At 38.5% G+C, this 20,157-nt stretch overlaps 1 protein-coding gene across 2 annotated transcripts in view; it reads left to right on the top strand.

Annotated features, from left to right (window-relative positions):
* TRHDE (thyrotropin releasing hormone degrading enzyme) overlaps positions 1-20,157 on the top strand; it is a 365,898-nt gene that overhangs the window by 186,310 nt on the left and 159,431 nt on the right. For both annotated transcript variants that reach the window (XM_045829492.1, XM_045829491.1), the window contains exons 4-5: positions 10,323-10,477; positions 14,204-14,317. In XM_045829492.1, the coding sequence (XP_045685448.1) occupies positions 10,323-10,477; positions 14,204-14,317 (269 nt within the window). The remainder of the gene's footprint in view (positions 1-10,322; positions 10,478-14,203; positions 14,318-20,157) is intronic.

Genomic DNA, 20,157 nt, shown 5'->3' with positions numbered 1-20,157 from the left:
TGGCTGAGAGCAGAACTGTGGAAATGGTGACCAGAACTGTAGAATTTAATGCTTTTCCTTGGAAGAGTATTGGTAATGGATGCACATCTGTTTGGTTTGTAATACAAAGTAAAACCAGTTGTAAGCTCTATTCAGCATGACTTGACATCAAAAGACAAACTGTTCATTTACGTTGTGATTAACTTGAATATCAGCCATGTGTTTGATACTATCCTAGGCATTGCACATGCTGCAACTGAAGTAAAAAATGACCTGCCTTGGAGCCGAAGTTCAATTGGGTTGATATTTCAGTTTAGGTGTTAACTTCTCAGAGAGGATTTTCCTGGTCACTCAGTCCAAACCGTCCTCATGCCAACCCCAGTACACTTTACACACCCTTGTGTTATTTCTGTCACAGCCCAATCCCAATCTTATCTTATCTTGATTATTTATTTACCTGGATATCCTTTGGCTCCCTACCTTACCCAGCTCCCCTGCACTCCCGAAGCGAGGATGTGTGCTCCGTCACAGCAGGATCCTTGTCAGTCTCCTCTATTGGTACAGAGAAAGGACTCAGTAAACTTAGTAAATGAACGAGTGAATGAGCTGTAATACATGTGCAAGGAAAAAGAGAAAGATCAGGTACTCCCATGATAAAGCCTTATGGATTTTTTCCTCCTGTGAGACAAACACTTCTGGTATTAATGTGTGGCACTTCAGATTTTTGAGCAGAAAAGTTCACACTCAACCAGGGACCAGTGTTGCTTTATAAGGAAAACATCACATTCCCTGATCACACTCGAGGCTGGGCAGCAGGTCTGTTTTCTACCTAGGCTCTTGAGTTTCTGGGGAAAATACTTCCTTCCTTGGTATTCAGCTTCTTATCTTCCAAGGTTTTATATTTTATTTCCAGGTTCAAGGTTGAAGTCTGGGGCATTGGGTTTCTGATCTTAGCAGATACTCTCTTAACAGTCTCAAAATATTTACATAAATGGATTGTAAATATTGCATAAAATTCAGAATGAATTGACAGTGTTAGATGAGAACAGCTTGCAGGCAGGGATTGGCTGGTGAAGAAACTGTGGAGGAAAGACGTGACGTCAGGGTGTCTGTCTTAGGGAAAGGGGCAGCGTCGGGAGAAAGCAGGACAATTGACAAATATCTGAGGTCATGTTTCAAATGTACCTTTTCTACCTCTGTCTCTCTTAGAGCTTGGAGTGTGAGGTTGATAATGCAGTAGAGAACACCTGAGTTGGAGAACACCGGACTCTCACATGGAGCCAGGGCTCGAATGAGCCCACAGCCAGGGCAATGAATCTTACCCTGCGTGACGAATTATGACAATCTGTGAGCTCAGAGTGTGACTGTGTCAGAGGAGAGGCCTGATATCACACATGTTTGTTTTTTTCCCCCCTAGAGGTTACTTCATACTATGGAATACATTAGTTTATATTTCTAGTTTCCAAAGTTATACATCGGAACACTGCCACTAACGCTGGAGACTGGATTTCTGTTGTATATACTCTGAGGCCTCGTTTGGTGATTCTCTGGACCTTTCCAGTGGCTTCAGTGTTCCTTTTAGTATGGTGTTGTCAGGCTAGTGGACATTTCTCATGGGACCCGATTTTCCCCACTGTGCAAAAGAGGAGACAGCAAGGCTTTCTGCAGATTTAAGCCAGATGAAAGGAAAGGGGGCTATTCCAGAAGGGATAGTAAAAGACATTGAGGGTCTATCAAGTAGCAGTCTACAACAAAGGTGGTTAGGTATTCTCCTCCAGATCTCTAAGAGAGCTGTCTGGGCATGTGGGTAGTGATGGATGACACTGGAGTGGGTGAGAACACTCAAAGAAAACCAGTAATGGAAAAAAAAACACAGTTGGAAACCCTGGGCCTTTGATTTTTAAAAGTCAGGGATGACAAGAAGAAAAAAAACTTACAACAACTAAAAAAATGGCTAATCTAAGAAGTCAATGCAAAAAAATGGACAGCCTGTTACAGTAGACCCTGATCAAAGTGTGATAATTGTCAGCAGTATAAAGAATAAATAAATAAGAGCAGAGAGAGGTTTCTATGAATTTGTGATTTTAGTTATTGAGAGGTGCTTCAACACAGTGCACATTACAGTGTATTGAAAGAAGCAAGTAGAGAAAGTCAGATTTTTATGATAATTTAGGTAACCACATTCACTAGCATTATATGAATATTTGGTATCTGCCTACAGTTTTTAGGACTGTAGTAATTAATTGGAAGCAGACTGCTATGCATAATTTTATCCAGGATTTTCTTTGAATTCCCAAGTAAATTAGATTTTGAAATATTGGAGTTATCTTACCTCTGTTTTCAAGGAACATTCAAGAGTTATAGTTGTAAATTTTAATGGACATAGCCTCATGACAAATTTATTTTACAAAAGTTAAAATAATTTATTTCATTGTGAATAAATCATGTTTTCTTTAAAGTTCAGAAAAAGAATATTTCATTTATTTAATATACTCTTTTAATACTTTCTTTTTTCTTTATTTTTTATTTTTAATTATATTTTATTGATTATGCTATTACAGTTACCCCAGGTTTTCCCCCTTTGCTCTCCTCCACCCAGCACCCCTACCACACCACTGTTCATGTCCATGGGTCATGTGTTAAGTTCTTTGGCTACTCCATTTTCTATACTGTACTTTACATTCCCATGGCTATTCTGTAACTACCTATTTGTACTTCTTAATCCACTCAACTCTTCACCTATTCTCCCACACAACCCTCCCATATGGCAACTATCAAAATGCTCTCTGTATCCATGATTCTGTCTCTATTCTTCCTTTTTGCTTAGTTTGTTTTTTAAATTTAATTGTCGATAGATATGTATTTATTGCCATTTTACGCTTCATAGTTTTGATCTTCTTTTTCTTAAATAAGACCCTTTAACATTTCATTTAATAACGGTTTGATGATGATGAACTCCTTTAGTTTTTCCTTGTCTGGGAAGCTGTTTATTTGACCTTTGATTCTAAATGATAGCTTTGCTGAGTAGAAGAATCTTGGCTTTAGGTCCCTACTTTTCATAACTTTGAATATTTCTTGCCAATCCCTTCTAGCCTGCAAAGTTTCTTTTGAGAAATCAGCTGACAGTCTTATAGGAACTCCCCTGTAGGTAACTAACTGCTTTTCTCATGCTTTTAAGATTCTCTTTTTACCTTTAACCTTTGCCATTTTAATTATTGTGTCTGATGTGGGCCTGTTTGCATCCATTTTGTTTGGGATTTTCTGTGCTCCCTGGACTTACATGTCTATTTCCTTCACCAAATCAGGGAAATTTTCTTTCATTATTTTTGCAAATAGATGTTCAATTTCTTGCTGTTTCTCTTCTCCTTCTGGTACTCCTATGATGCAAATGTTGGAATGCTTATGTTGTCCCAGTGGCTCTTTACTGTATCCTCATGTTTTTGGATTCTTTTTTCTTCTTGTTGATCTGATTGGTTTTTGCTTCCTTATTTCTAAATCATTGATTTGACTCTTGGCTTCATCCACTCTATTCTTGTTTCCTTGTAAATTCTTCTTTATTTCAATTAGTGTATCCTTCATTTCTCGCTGGATTTTTTTTATGCTGTTGAGGTCCTCACTAAGTTCCTTGAACATCCTTATAACGAGTGTTTTGAACTCTGCATCTGATTGATTGCTTCTCTTCCTTTCATTTAGTTCTTTTTCTGGAGTTTTGATCTATTTGTTTATCTGGGCCATGTTTCTTTGTCTCCCCATTTTGCAGCCTTCCTGTGTTTGTTTCTATGTATTAGGTAGAGCTGCTATGGCTCCCTATCTTGGTAGTATGGCCTAATGTAGTAGGCATTCTGTAGGGCACAGTGACACAGCCTCCCCTATCACCCAGGCTGGATACTTAAGGTACATCTTTCGTGTGGGCTGAGTACACTCTCTTCTTGTAGTTGAGTCTTGATTACTATTGGAAGGTCAATGGGAGGGACTTACCCAGGCCAGTCTGCTGCAAGGACTGGCTGTGACCACTGGCTAACAACCTCCACCCTCTGTGGAGGATGTGCTGTGCAGGAGCAGAGTGCTGGTGCTCTGATGTGCTCTGCAGCTGCCTAATTGTTGGGGTTTTTTCTCTGGGGTTTGCTGGGTGATGCAGGCCAAAGTCAGTTCCCACCAATGTTCTGCCTGGGGCTACCCTGCATGAGCTATAAAGCAATATGCAGGTGACTCTACTTGTGGTGGGCTTGGAGATTCCCAGGAGATGCCAAGCTGTGAACCTAGGCTGGCTACTGCTAGTACTTGGCCTTGGGCAACTTAGCAAGAGGTATGGGGGTTAGAGGGCTCAATGAGGTCAGCTGTTGCTTGTTTGATAGGGCTTAGGAAGTTGTGAAACAAGAGCCAAGACCAGCCATTTGTACGGAAAAGCCACTGTTAACAGCTTGGGTGGACCTGTAAGTTGGGTGGGATGGAGCCTCAGGGGGTCTCCAGTGTGAGGCCAACAGTGTTAGCCAGGGTAATGGAGTCTTGGATATGATCCTGACTGCTGGGTCTGTGGCTCTGTGGAGGGAGGGTTCAGAAAAGGAGCAATGGCCTCTGCCTGCCTTTCTGTCTAGGAAAAAGCTATTCCTCAGCTCTTGCCTTGATGCCAGACACTTCAGTTCTTCCCTGTATGCCACTGGTTCCTTTTAAAGTGCTTTCCAGGTGCTGGAGCTTAGAGGGAATGAGTGTAAGTCTATGGGTGGGTTATTTAAGAGGAACTGCTTGGGACTGCAGCAGTTTCTTCTACTGACTCAATCTCCACTGGTTTTTGCAGCAAGAAGTTATGGGAACTAATCTTCCTGGCACTGGATCTCTGGGCTATGGGGCCTTGGTGTGGGGCTGGGACTACTCACTTCTGAGATATCCTTCCTGAATTTTCATCTGCCACATGTGGATTTGTGACCAGTCCATACACATTTCTGCCCCTCCTACCAGTCTGGATGGATGAGGTTTCTTTAATTCCATAGTTGTTCTTCCATTTAACTTGATTTCTGATGGTTCTGAGTGATGATTGTTCTATAGTGTAATTGTAATTTTGTTGTGGTTGGGCAAGGAGGCAAGATGTATTTACCTATGCCTCCATCTTTACTGAAAGTCCTTATTTTCTTATATCAGAACTCATTGCTTCCTTTTGATTGGAGAGCATTATACCTCTGGCTGCTTCGGGCTACTTCTGAGGCATGAGTAGTATTGTGCTAGGCATAATTGTGGAGCAGGAAGGGCAGGCCATCAGGAAGGACAGGCTAAAAACTGTTGGGCAAGAGATGTCCCTGCAGTTCACAAGTGAAATTTCTTCTTCCTCTTCAATAGTTCCACTGAAATATGGTGACCTGCAGTAAACTGCACATATTTAAAGTGTACGATGTGATGCGTGAAGATGCGTGCACACCCATGAAGTCACCACCACAACAAGCCCGTGCATCACCCTCAGAAGTCTGCTCCTGCTGTCCTCTCCATTACTTTCATCTTTGTCTGCAGGCAGCCACTATCAGTTCTTTGACAGTATAGAGTAGTTTGCATTTTCTAGTATTATAGACATGGCATGAATCACACAGCAGGTATATTTTTTCTTCCTTTTTACTCCTATAACTTTTGGGGATTCTCCCATCTTGTTGCATGTATCAACAGTTTATTTGTTTTTATTGCTGGATAGTATTTCGTTGTATGGATATACCACACTTTATTCACTCACCTGTTGATGAACATTGGATTTATTTCCAGTTTTTGGCTATTGGAGTAAACTTGTTATGAACATTGTATACATGATACACTTCATGTAGGTATCCTTAAAATTGAAATCTAAAATGAACTTCCATAAGTTATGAAGGTGTAGAACAGTGAGGCACAGTTAAAATATCTCTCAGTAGTAGTTAGTACAAATCCAAGTTTCTTCAGTGCTTTATCAAAAGGTTACTAAGTGGGGAGTAGCATCATCTAATTTTCTTAGTTTTTCTCTTTCTCTTGCTGACCCTCTCTCTCTCCTTCCTGCCACCATCCATAGCATGGCCCCCTGTGTCTACTTTAACACTTGTCTGTGTCTGAGAACCTGCCTCCTCTTGTTGAGCTCTCTGCATTTTACTATGTTCTCAATGGCTCTATCATTTTTCTTTTTTTTATTTACAGTTTATATTCAATATTATTTTATATTAGTTTTAGGTGTATGGCATATAATCTACAAAGTAATCCTCTGATATTTCCAGTACTCACCTGGCACCATAGATAGTCATTATAATATTACTGACTATATTCTCTGTGCTGCACTTTATATCCCTGTGGCTGTTTTCTAACAGTTAATTTGGACTTTTTAATTCCCTTATCTTTTTTACCCAGTCCCTCAACTACCCCTCAGTCACTTTATCTGAATCTGATTTCATTTGCTGAAGAGTTCTCGTCTGGTCATCCAGGCCTGACCTCCAGTCCTCAGACCCCTGCACCCAATAGAAACCAGCTGCTTGCTTACGTCACCACTGCCTGAAATTTTTGGCACTGATCTTCAACTGCCCCTCACTATATACCTGCTTCTGCTGCTAGTCAGGCTTTTGCTGTCTGATGACTCCCCTCTAAGAGTACTTTCTTCTTTATTCCAACTCCCAGGCCCTGCACCTGGCCTATGTCTGGAGTCTTCAATTTGTCTCGTTTGAGCCAGTCCAAATCCCAGTGTGTGGCCAAATTTGCATGCTCTTGTGGACCTGACTACTGTCTGCTTTCAGAGAACTCCAGCAAACAGAAATGCCTCTGCTTTGCAACAGGCTTAGTTCCAAAGGATTATTCCTAAATCCACCTGTTCCTGCAAGAAAATGACACCAGATATGCTACTGCTGTTGCCATCTGCTGGAGGCAGGCAGAGTTGACACACTGTTGTGCTATCTCCTGGTGTGGTCATATTTAGGGAAGGTTTCCAGTTAAAATTAAGTAGAAGAAGGTCTGTGTCTGTACTTACAATTTGCACTAATTCCCAGATCTATGTTCTACTTCATTATATGCGTCAGCAATACTGATCTCTGTGCTTGTTTCATTTCCACCTTAGGGCCTTTGCATTTGCTGTCCCCTCTCAGAGCACACTTCCACAGGTCTTTGAACAGCTGGCTTCTGCCATTATTCACATCTCAGTGAGATGTGATTACCTTACAGAGGCCTTCCTTGCCAATGCTATATGCACCCGACCCCACCTGTCAATCACTGTCTTACTCTATTAATTCCTTCATTCATTTATTCCTTGTTAATTGACCTCTTCCTCCTACACACACATCTGCATATGAATATAAGTGCCATAAGAGAATGGGGCAAGGAGCTTGAAGTACGGAACAATGCTTATAAGGAACAAAAGAGATGTTCAGTGAATACTAGTTTAAATAACTACACATAGTACCTCTGTCTACCTATTGAAATCTTATCTTCTCAAGTCTAAGTCAACTACTATCTTGTTCAAGAACCTCTTCAACTAGATTTGTTTTCTCTGTTTCATAGCACTTTTTAGTCTGTCTGTGTTTTGTATTTAAGCTGCCATGTCTTCATTCTTTGTTTAAAATATGGTGGATGCAGGAACCATCTCTGTCTTATTTTAAAGTACATTTCAGACTTAGGGACATAGCAGATGCTGAGAGGATTTTGGTGCAGTCATAAATAAAATCAATCAATTTGTAAGACTGTTGATGATTTTATTCTTATTATGAAATATGTAAGGCATACAGAAAAGAATTAATAATATTATAAATAATACTCATGTATCCATCACCTGCTTTAAAAATTAATATTGAAGATACATTTGAAATCCCTTGTGTGTGATATTGTGATTTGTAAGAAATATATCGATGACTAAATACATATTTCTCATGTATATTTCTTTCATGGTTCCTGGCTCAGGGCTTTCAAAACCTTTGGAATTGTCTAAGTGATTACAGCAATAAAGTTGTCTTTTGTTATGTTAATGAGTGACTTTTTGAATTCACCTATGGATGGGGCTGGTTGCCAGGGGGACCAACCCTTTGAGTAAGAGGGTTGGAACTTTCGGTCCCACCTCTTAACCCTGGGGAGCAGAGAGGGGCTGGAAATTATCCATGACCAGTGATTGAATCAATTGTGCCTATGTAATGAAGCCTCCATACACCTCCCAAAACAGGGGTCAGAGAGCTTCTGGGTGGGTAACCTGGAGACTGGGGAAGAGTGGCATGCCCGGAGAGGGCAGGAGAGCTCTGCACCCCTGCCCTTCCCTTGCCCTATGCGTCTCCTCCATCTGGCTCTTCCTGAGTTATATTCTTTTATAATAAACTGCCGGTCTAGTAACTTTAATGTTTCTCAGTATTTCTCAGTCCTGTGAGCCACTCTAGCAAATTAATCAAACCTGAGAGGAAGTCATAGGAACCTCCAATTTATAGCCAGTCTGTCAGAAGTACAGGTAACAGCCTGGGTTTGTGACTGGCACCTGATGTTGCAGGGTGTGTGTTTTGTGGGGGATATCTTGCAGAACTAAGCCCTTAACCTGTGGAATCTGAGTCCATTTCTGGGTAGATGGGTAGAAAGTGTCAAAATTGAGTTGAATTCTCGGACTCGAGGAATTACTTGTTGGTGATGTGGCAAACTCCCCTCGGGCTTCCAAGTTGAAACTGGGTCCAGGAACTTCAAAGACCATCTCTCAACCCTTCCTCCTCCTCTCTTTCCTAAAGCAATCATGATTCTGAATGTGGTGTTGACCATTAGAGTGTGTGTGTGATTGTATGCACAATATACCACTACCATCTGTCTTGGTACGCATGTGAATGTGTGGGTATTCATTTGTATCGTATAGTATTATTCTGCTTATTTTTAAGTAATATATGGCAAAGGTCATTTTACATCTTAGTTGTTCCCTCAACATTATGTTTTTCAGATTATCCATGTTGAGACATATAATTTTAGAATCTGGTGATGAGATCATTCACATCAATTTCTGTGTACTATTCCTTTATATAACTATTTCAGTTTCCTTGCTCATTATCTTCATGAATGGCATTTAATTTTCTATTTCTACTCTTACAGACAATACTGCAGTAAACTTTCTTGTAACATTATATTTCTTGGTATGTTAAGAGTTACTCTAGTGTTTCTTTATATTGGAAAATGTAAGTTCTGGGTCAGAGACTATCAACATTATGTCACTGTAATGAAGAACAAGGCAGAGAGACGGGATGCCTGGGTTTGAATCCCTGCTCTTCCACTTGCTACCTTTCTCTAGAAGCATTGAGCACCTGGTATCTTCAGCTCTTCTCATGAGCATGCAGGTCCTGCTCCCACCCCTGGCATCAAGTGGTCAGCCTGGCTGAAGTCTTTCTGGTTGCGGTGCATCCTGCTGGAACCTGTTTGCAGCTGCCACCGCCTGCTCCCAGAGCCAGACCTGCCAGGCCTGGGGCTTCACACGCGGTCTCTGCTTGGCATTTTGGTGCCATTTCTGGTCTATGGAGAGCTTCATTTTCAAGACTGCAGATATTTTTTAGTTCTGCCTTTTAATATTTTATGTGCCATCACTATGTATTTGGAGCAGAGGGAGTAAGTACTTCAAAACATGAACTTACAGTCACCTAACCTTTCAAAATAAGCACACACCTTAGAATCATCTCATCATAGATTTTTTGAAGCTAGAAAGGATTTTTGAGGTAATGAGGGCAAATAACCTTGTTTTATAGCTGAGGAAGTTGTGGTCTTGAGAAAATGAGGGATTTACTGATGTCATATCTGTAGTTAATGGTGGAGGCAAGACCAGAACTGAAGCTCAGGGGTTCCCTCACCAGCCCTTTTGCCACTACATTCCCCATCATGGTTTTCTCCAAATTTGCATGTGATGTTTTTATTCTTAACAAAAAATCAAAAAATAAATTAGAACTTACAGATTTATAAAACTGGTATCACATTTTTACACTGATAGATCATATTTTCTTTCAGAAAATATTGAAGTAGAAATAAAAGTACGGTATTCACTGCATTGAACTAAATATATTTTCATTAGAAGGCACTATGTCTTCTGACTCTGTAGATTCCTACGGCATTTGGTTTCCTTGACTTTTTGAAACTTATAAGTTGGGCCCATCAATAATGGTGCTGATACCTCCAGCCTCCCACTGTATCGAGTCTGAAAATGGCCTGTGATGGATGGGCATGGCTGGCATGGACAGCGAGAGGCTGTATTTCTGCTGTCAGGTAGAAATGGCAGGTAGTTTAATTTTGGAAAAAAATTACTAAGAAAGGGCAAGTATTCCTTCTAATTAGGATTTATTGACTTTTTAAAGGATATGACTTTAGAATCTGGTATGTTTGTTAAAGCCTTTGGAATTGTTTTATTCTATTTCTAGATCTTTTAGCTGTGCCTAAGCATCCGTATGCTGCTATGGAGAACTGGGGACTAAGTATTTTTGTGGAACAGAGAATACTGCTGGATCCCAGTGTTTCATCTATTTCTTATTTGCTGGATGTCACCATGGTCATTGTTCATGAGATATGTCACCAGGTATGCGAAAAAAGATCAGGTGTAAGTATGTATGACTGCCAACTATTGAGAATGTAGAATGATTTCGGATACTGAGATTAGGAGCTACGTTACTGTCCTCCCAATTAAGTTTTAATTATAGATAGAGCACTGTGTGGTTCTCTCTGGAAGACGTGTCATTGTTCTCAGGGGACAGCCTAAACAAAACACATGCACTGGTCATGTTGGACCAGCAGCTGTCATTCAGTGTGGCGGAGGCATGAGATGGCACCGCCACCCGGCCACCTCGGTGGAGATGCTACCCAGTCACTATTCCTTGTCAGCCTTGCTTTCTTTTCTTGTGGTGATTGGTGTGTCCGTATGGTAAGTACAGTGATGGCGATGATTTATTGCATCGCTGCAAGATGCAGCTGAGTTTTGTGTGCATGTCAAAATTTGCCTTTGCTGAAATCAATTTGTTACTCCCGTTTCCCCATCACACCGACACTTAGGAAGTCTTTCACTAACTCAGCCATAGACTCTTTGTTCTCCAGTGATTGATAATTTCTTGTCTTGGCATGTGTAGGAATTCATATGTAAATTAGTAACTTTGTAGTGCAGCTAAGATAAAATTAATTTCATTTTGATTTTATGCACTTCTGACAGTGAGTGGAAGGGATTACAGAGGTTTTGCAGTGCTTATCTGAATCTTGATTCTAGAGAAGGAAATAAAAGACTTGAAAATAAACATTCATGCTATTTAATAGAAAGCAATGCTGGTCCTGGTTACCGGTAACTATGGCTAGTTTTTAAGTGAAAACATAAGAAACCTCATACTTAGGACTTCAATTTGCTATAAACCCAAAGTCCTTTTTAAAAAGCTAACTAAACTTAAGAAAGAGTGATGTGGAAAATGCTGTCAGATAAAGAAGCTGAACTGCTAAATGTTAATACATGAATACTGACTTAATGATGGATTGGCCCAGGCCATACAACCATTTACCTAAATGTCAGCCTTTTTCAGTGAACCTATAGGGTGTTTGTACCTGTCTTGCTGGCCAGGTGGGACATGTGTTCCTTGCCTCAGAGACTTAAAGGGACCCACTGCAGAAGTACCCAGGGCTCCTCTACTGTGCTAATGTGAAGGGTCGCCAGCTAAAAGTACAACTTTTTTTGGAGGGGAAAGCAGTTTTCTTTTTGGACATTCCTAGAAACAGGTTACATGTACAGTTCTGTTGAAATAAGAGCACATTAGTAATGTTTTCGTTGTTCCTGCAATTGATTTTATTTGTTGTTTATTCTAAATTATTAGGAGGGAATGAATGAGCCAGATGCTGAGAGAAAAATATAACAATTTTCACTATCATTACCAAATTATTTTCTGCCACCTATTTATTTCACAGTTATCTTTCTTTTATGTTATAAGACTGTTGTGTGTACTAAAGGAATAATGTACATCAAGTGCTGAGCACAGAATCTGATAGGTGGTAAGTGCTTAATGAATCACAATAAGTGATCATTATCTCCAAATGACAGTCCCAGCAAAACATCCCGGAAATGGGTAGACATGGGCATTCTCCTCACCCCAGAGCAGTGGGGTGAATGATGTGCAGGCACAGGCTGGTTTCAGTGAATCTGCTCTTCCAGTTCCAGTTTGCGTGGATCACGAACCTTCTCCTGGTGTCAGGGCAGATGGCATCGTGGAACAAACTTATTTCCCTTCATCACAACCTTGTAGCTCCCTGTTGTCATCTGAGACTCATCTTCTCACCAGTCTACTTCCCTTAGCGAGGTCACTCTCCAAGGCTCTCTGGCAACTCCCAAACCTTGCCACTCTGAGTTCTGAATTTAAGAACCTGTCATCTCAGCCACATCACTTAGGAGCTGAAAGTTTCTTAACTCTCCTGTGTCTCAGTCTCCTGTGTAAAATGGGGCTAAAAATAGTACCTACAATTTAGGATATTGAGAGGACTAAAGAAGTTTTTCCAAGAAGAGTGTTTAGAATACTGGTGGTCACACAGTACATGCTCAGTAAAACTCTAATTGCTGTGATTTGCCTCCACTGCTGCTGAAGCAGATTCCCTGGAGCTTCATCTTCTTTTCTGAGTGTTCCCCTTCTTTCAGCCTGCAGGGTGGACCTGGTTGGCCCCTAAGGCTTCTTTCTTGAGTATCTCAGGGTCTAGATAGAAATAAACACTCTCTTGCCCCCATCCCTTTTTGCTGTTTCCAAAGCACTATCCTTTTTATTCAACCTTACAGCCCCTCTGAAGTTCATGTTCTCACCATTTCCCCCCACTTTCTGTCTCACTCTTGTACCTGTTATTCCTCACATTAATGCAGATCACATGCCTCTTCTGTTTAGAACACCTTCTGTGGTGCATTGTCACGATCCTAAAGACAGTCTTTCATTTTGATCAAGCAGAAACACTCATTTTGATCAAAAATACAAAAATATTTTTGATATCATTTAGTTTGTGGTCATCACCATGTTCTGAGTTACCTTTCATTGGTATTCCAATTAGAGATCCTCTTGAGTGATGCTCTAATTTTAACACTGAAACACTCAATCACGAAGCTCTTTACTGTAGCTCTGGGAGCTGTGTATGACTTGATATTTGCCCACCATTTCCTTCCATGTCTTGAATACCTTGTTCCCACTTGGAGTGTTCACATCAAGGGCTGCTTAGATCTTCGAGGAATCCCATTGCCTGAGGCTATTTCATAGCTGGCTCCTTTTCATCATTAAAGCCTGAGCTGAAATATCACCTGCTTAGAGAGAAGGTTTTAGCTTTTACAATCTAAGACAATCCCTCCCACCTTCCTATCACACTTTATTAGGATTTGAAATTGTGTTGTTCATTTGCTTGTTTATTTTTTTATTTTCTATCTCATCTCTTCCCCCACCTCTACAATAAAAAGTGTCAGCTGTATGAGGAGAGACATAATCTGACTTTTCATCATTGAATCTCAAGTCTTTAAGATAGCTCCTGGCATGTAATGGTTTTTTTTTTTTTAATGAGAAAGGAATTCTTTTAACCTTTTGCTGAACCTAATGGTTTCACATTGAAGCATCATGATCTAATCAAAACACCAATTAAACATTACAACATTATTATTTTATTGAAAGGATCTTAGTTAGTTCTTTGGCCCAACCCGTCATTGGCATATAATCATGGCAAGTCAGGGGTGGAGCATCTGAAAAGCCCTCAGTGTGATCTGTCAGCTGGTATTTGCTCTGAATTGCCTCTGTCTTGGGGAGGTGATGCTCCAGTTCTTACTGTGATGAGTTGCTTGCTACCTCTCTGGGCAGTGTGTTCCTGCTCAGCCATCTCAGTCTCTTAGAGGCATTTTCAGAAGACATCCACCAACCCAAATTTTCATCTGTTATTCTTGATTTCTTCCTGGTAGGACCACAAGCCACAAGTCTTTTCCTCTACTTCATTCTACGTCTTCAAATCTTTGAAGACAGCCAAGAACAGATTTTTTCTCCTGAGTCCTTCCTTCTGCAGGGTAAATTTTTAGTGTGTTTGTGTTCTTTGATTATTTTATCTTTGTTCTTCTCTGCATACATTTATATAAAAAACTAGTCATATCCAAGTAGTAGTTGAATAAATCAATAGTCTTACAACAACTCAATTTAAGATCCCTAAATCAATTGAAGAGTGAGCTATAGTTATGATAATCATAGTTTAATACATTTAACTTCAGATAAAATTATTCTAGGAGAGATTTGATTTGATTGGATGCCCATTCATTTTGTCATTGCAGTGGTTTGGTGACCTCGTGACCCCGGTGTGGTGGGAAGATGTGTGGCTGAAAGAAGGCTTTGCTCACTACTTTGAATTTGTTGGTACAGACTACCTCTACCCCGGCTGGAATATGGTAAGTGTACTTTTCTTTAACTGATGACAACTCCCTGTGAAAGATTGCTCTGGGGTTACACTGGGATTTTTTTTTAAATCATTAGAAGTAACTTAAAATGCATATTGATGCCTGGAAAAAATTAGATGTCCAGTAACATTGCCCAATAAAATAAGCAGAATTTTAAATTTGTATTTTGTAATTTTTAATTCATCATTTAATTTGTACACTAAAATAGTATTCCCAAAGTGTTATTTTAAGTGTATGGGACATTTCAATATATAGAGAAATGAGAACTTAATGTTACTTCAATGTGATGAAACCCAGGAATGAGCTACACTTGTTTATGTACCACTGTTGTAGCTGTGCTTCAGGAAGAAATGTGCTCATCTTCAGGTTCGATGGCCAGGTCACCTGCCAAGAGGAGTGTGTTTCCTTGATTCTTATATAATACTTTCATCTTTGAAATTGGGTGTTTCTTATGTTTCCCTCCCCCCACTTCATTGATTTTTGAGGAATAGAATGAGGAAAATGCAAGGTAATTTACAGTAGTCTTCTTTCATGTAAGTTTTCAGATATTGCTTTCCCTAGAGAATTTGTTTCTATCCGAGTGGGCGATTTCACTTTCACACAGTATGAGCTCTGTCCCTCTCAGGGAAGCAGGCAGTTTCCCCGTGCTGGTGCAGGGCTGCTGTGTCACAGTGATGCCAACTGATGGTTGCTCATGTGTCAGTTCTGCAGGTCGTGCACACTGCACCCACCCTCTGGGAACACACCTGTACGTCTGAACCTGAAGTAGGGTTTGCTGCCCCCTAAACAGTGACGTTCTAGAGCATCCTAGAAGCAAAAATGGAAGGAGGGTGTGATTTTCATGTCTTGAATATAAGTTCTTGAAGTTTTATAGAACATGGTCATTCATCAATAGTGACCATAATAAACAGAACCCAGGACGTGTGTTATTTTGGAACTCAAACTTTAAATTTATTTTGTGTTACTGTGTGAAAGTTGTGGAAGGTTAAATTTTACTTTTTAAATATCACAGGTGATAACATACAGGCTGCAAAAAAGTAGGTTTATAGTTCTGAGTACATGAAACATAGTTTATTCTTGTATTATTTATTCTTGTATATTTTTCCATAGGAACAACTGTAAACCTATGTGTGCCTTCCCCCATATATTCACTTTATACCATTCTTTTTGATGTATAAACTATTAATAGTAAGTAATTATCTAATTATGTGTCATGATTGCAAGTATTATTTGAAGAACACATAAGCCCAGGTGAAATATGAAGATGTCTGTAAGTCTTGAGATAACTTCTGCCATGTCCTGCTGAGGAAAACATGTGATCTGACCTCCCTCACAGAAGATATGTTACAGTGGTATATAGTATATTGTTATGTTTTAATTATGTTCATGCAGTTTTGTCCATATTTTGTAAAGGTGGCATGGTTCATTTGCACAAATGCATGAGATAATTTTACTGAGCCTAATGTATCTAGGTGTGTACGTATATATGATACAATTTTTAAAATCTTACTTGAACTGTTTTATCATGGTATTGAAATTAATTAAAAATGCCTTTAAAGGATTTTGAAGAAAAATCCCTAATACCATGTAATATTAATTACTATAAGTATTATTTCACAAATGTAAAACTTGAAATTTAAGTGTTTAAGAATATTGAAACATTTCCAAAAACATCTTTTGGTTTTTAGATGACTTCCTGCCAACTTTCTTTAAAATTTAATATTCATTATGCTGTGGATTATTACTGATTTATAATTTCATTATATTTTAATATTAAAACATGTCCTTATTATAGATGACATGTTACTCACATAGGTAAGCTTTATTTCCCAGCTCATTCAGCTACCTGTGATAAAATCCTTTCTATTCATCATTGTGAAAAATGCCCCTTGGATTAAAAAGTAATCAAAAGAATTATACATGGGGTGAAAACTGACAGCTTTCAATGATGAAACCATTATTAGGACAATATATCCTAAGTTTCAATATCCTTATACTGGATTTTTTTCTTTGAATATTTTTTATATTCCTGTATCATTTTTATCAGTTAAGTTATAAATGTATGCCTTCTAGAGAACATTTTTGTAAATAGTATTAAATATGAGCAATCTGAGACTTTGTTCTTAATAGAACACAAATCATCCACTGGAAGTATAAAAACCTTAGGGTGGTAAAATGTAAGATTTTATTTTTTGTAAGTCCTCATTTTATAATTAAGAAGTGGTAAAGTGGTAATTAATATTGGCACAAGTACAGTGACAGAGAAGGTTCACCCTATCAAAGTAGGATATGAAGATTAAACTCCATCACAGTTAATTAGGCAATAGGGAGGGGAAACAGGTCTTCTTATGATGTCTCTATGTTCAGAATGTAAAGATTATAAGTACTTCTGATCTTTGATTGCTTTGATTGCTTTCTAGTAGCTTTCTTTAATTAGTTTGTAGAGTACCTCAATAGACTCAACCTATGAAGCTTATAAGCAGAAACTCTAAGTAAATTGCTCTTCTGTATATCATTAATATCTCCTTTGCCAATGAAATTTTAACAATAAGTTAGCCATATAAATAAAAGAGGGTATTAAGTGACGTTAAGGCTGTGCCAGCACTATTTTTCATAATGGCATCAGCAAAAGAGTGAAAGAAATACTAGGAAGGACAAGAGCGATGGCTGTGTCAGCAGTGACTAATGCTCCTGTGATATGCACAAAAGCTTATCGAGGGAGCATGACTTGAACTTCACTAGAGCTTAGCCTGAAATGGGAAAACCAGGAGTCAGGCTCATGTCAGGAGTTAAGAAATGCAGGAAGCTGACTTTTTTTTGCCTCTAATCTAAAAAACAGTGCTTTTATCATTTTTAGACACCAAGGCTCAAGCACTGACATACTATTTCAATTTGTTAGGGAGATTACTATTACAACCTCCTTTCAATGGAATAGCAGTAAAGAAACCAAGAATTGCATCATATTATTAAGGAAGATCCCGTACTGATTTAGGCCAGTGTATTTGTTTAGGCTGCTGAACTGTTAGTAAAGTCTTAGGTTCTGGGTATGTGTGTGTGTGTGTTTTTAGAGCCAGTTTCTGATACAGAAGTAATCAAATTTTTACTTTAGGAACACTACATGGAAAAAAAGAATGATTACAATAGTTTTGTTCCCCAATAAACAAATCAAGTTTATCACTTTGCAGATAGGGGCCTTTACAGGTAGTATGATGTAAGGTCAGGGGAATGGATTGGAAAGAAGAAATTCAGATTCCAGGCAAGGCATTGCACTTCTCTGACTCATCCTTATATCATTTGAAAAATAGGGCAATTGTACAGATTTAGCAAGCTCACATAATTTTGGTGAAGATAAAATAACTTGCAACATCCTTGAAATGTATGAACCACTACACAAATGTGAGCAGGCATCATGAACCTAGAAAATGGATGCTCCATGAGAAAGGTGCATTGAATTTAGGTATAGATGCCCTAATATTTCCAACCCCAGTCATCTATTTTGACACTCTAGACTTATAGCAATTTTATATAGATTACCAAATAATTACTATAGTCTTTGTAACTAGACTCAGTCTCATCGAATCATTTCTTATTTATATTCGCAATGTAGACTATTCTATAAGAACACAGGTTTTGTATAATGTTTCATTTATCAGAAATAAGAGTCAAGTTCATCAGAAGCAAGTTCTTCAGCTCAGGGCTAAGGATACATTTCATAGGGTGAGTAGGCATTTTGCTTGATGTTATTTTGTCAAAGCTGGCTATTAGAGACATTATTGGATGGTTCAAGTTACAGTATGCTATTAATGGCAGTCATATGAAATTTTACTGTGTTTCTTCAAAATAGAAAACAAGTCTTATGAAACATACTTACTATTCTTTAATAATTCTTGATGATTTTTTACTATGAAAAAGTCTATGATAAAGTTTTTTCCAATTTCTTTTTTAAAGGTTTTATTTATTTATTTTTAGACAGAGGGGAAGGGAGAGAGAAAGAGAGGGAGAGAAATATTAATGTGTGGTTGCCTCTCATTTGCCTTCTGCCGGGGGACCTGGCCTGCAACCCAGGCATGTGCCCTGACTGGGAATTGAACTGGCCACTGTTTGGTTTGCTGACTGGTGCTCAGTCCACTGAGGCACACCAGCCAGGTCTATAATAAAGTTTTAATACAAGAGAAGATTATGTAGCAAAATAATACTGTGAAGAATTCCTTGCTTTACTGACCTGGTTCCAATGCAGGTAAAATCATATCCCTTGTGCATAATGCCTAGGTTTTCATTATAATTTGTATCTATATTATAGGTGTGTCCTTTGGTTTCCTGAATATAGCTTTGTAAGGACATGCTGCTATAATGAGAATTACTAACCATGAGTGTATGTTCTTTTATTAAATCAATTGGGATGCTATGGAGCTTCACACAGCAATAACTTTGTGTACCAATAAAATGTGCAGACTGGGAATTCTCCCTAAATTTTTATGAGGACACATACCTGGGCATAAAGATGCCCATTAATGAGGAATCACGCAACTAAACTTGATTATGCTAAATATTCAGGATATCTGAAAACATATTACCCCAGATCTTGATGAATGCTCTCAGTTGTCTCTAGCATGGGCAGGACCAAAATGGTAAAAATGAATTCCGTCATTAGACTAGGCATCATTTTAATAACTCTCCAACAACAATTACCTGCAAAATTATATAGGCATTGCAATGCAATTATCTTTACTTTTTGAATTATTTTATTTTTATTCAAAGAGAAGTTGAGGAAATCACTGGTAGAATGAAATAAAAACTGCAGTTTTCCTCTAAGGGAGATATGTTCCAAGACCCCCACTGGGTACCTGAAACTATAGATAGTACCAAACCCTCTATAGATTATGTTTTTTTCTATACCACACATACCCATGATAAAGCTTAGTTTATAAATTAGGCACAATAAGAGATTAACAATAATATTATTGATGCAATAGAACAACTATAATAATATATTGTAATAAAGCTATGTGAATGTGGTCTCTCTCTGATAATTGATCTGATAACTGAGAAGGCTACTGAGTGACTGACAGGTGGGCAGTATATATTGTGTGGATGCACTGGACAGAGAGATGATTCACATCCCTGCTGGGACCAAATGGATGTTGCAAGATTCCATCATGCTACTAGACACATGCAATTTAAAACTTGTGAACTGTGTATTTCTGGAACTTTGTGTTTAGTATTTTGGGGCCATAATTGATTGCACATAACTGAAACCTTGGAGAAATGAAACCATGGGTAAGGGGGACTACTGTGTAGGGTTTATTGAGTTCAGTGTTCTTTTTTTTATAGTTGAAATGTAAAGATACACTGCTTAATCATTCTAAATAAAAAATAAATGTTCTACAATTCAGAAAACTAGAGAAAAAAGCTGGGTTTTAGTAAATATTTTACTTGTTCAGCTGCTCATTTCTGAAGTCCATCTTTGATTTAATGTTTAGGGGGAAAATGCTTTCACGTGCATTTCAAAGCTAGTTAATGTATGTTTCAGTAACAGTTGGTGTATTGGTACTATTGCTTATAATTCATTAATATCAAGATATATTTGTCCAGCTGAACCATGGGGTCAGAAAAAGATATTTTGGGAATTATATATTCATTTTAGAGTCTAACTTTATAAATACTGAATACCAAATAAATTATGTATATGTACATCATTTTTCATATAGTTGTATTTATTTGTTATGATCAAAATCCACATATAATATTTTACTCATAAGTTTTCAGTAAATTAGAAGGTGACCCAATTGTTTTCAATTGGCTGGTTATATTTCATTCTCAAATGACTGACA

This window comes from Phyllostomus hastatus, unplaced genomic scaffold (assembly GCF_019186645.2).
Source record: "Phyllostomus hastatus isolate PE091 unplaced genomic scaffold, TTU_PhHast_1.1 phas_scaffold_93, whole genome shotgun sequence".
Taxonomy (NCBI): Eukaryota; Metazoa; Chordata; class Mammalia; order Chiroptera; family Phyllostomidae; genus Phyllostomus; species Phyllostomus hastatus.
This window is presented reverse-complemented; position numbering and strand designations above follow the sequence as displayed.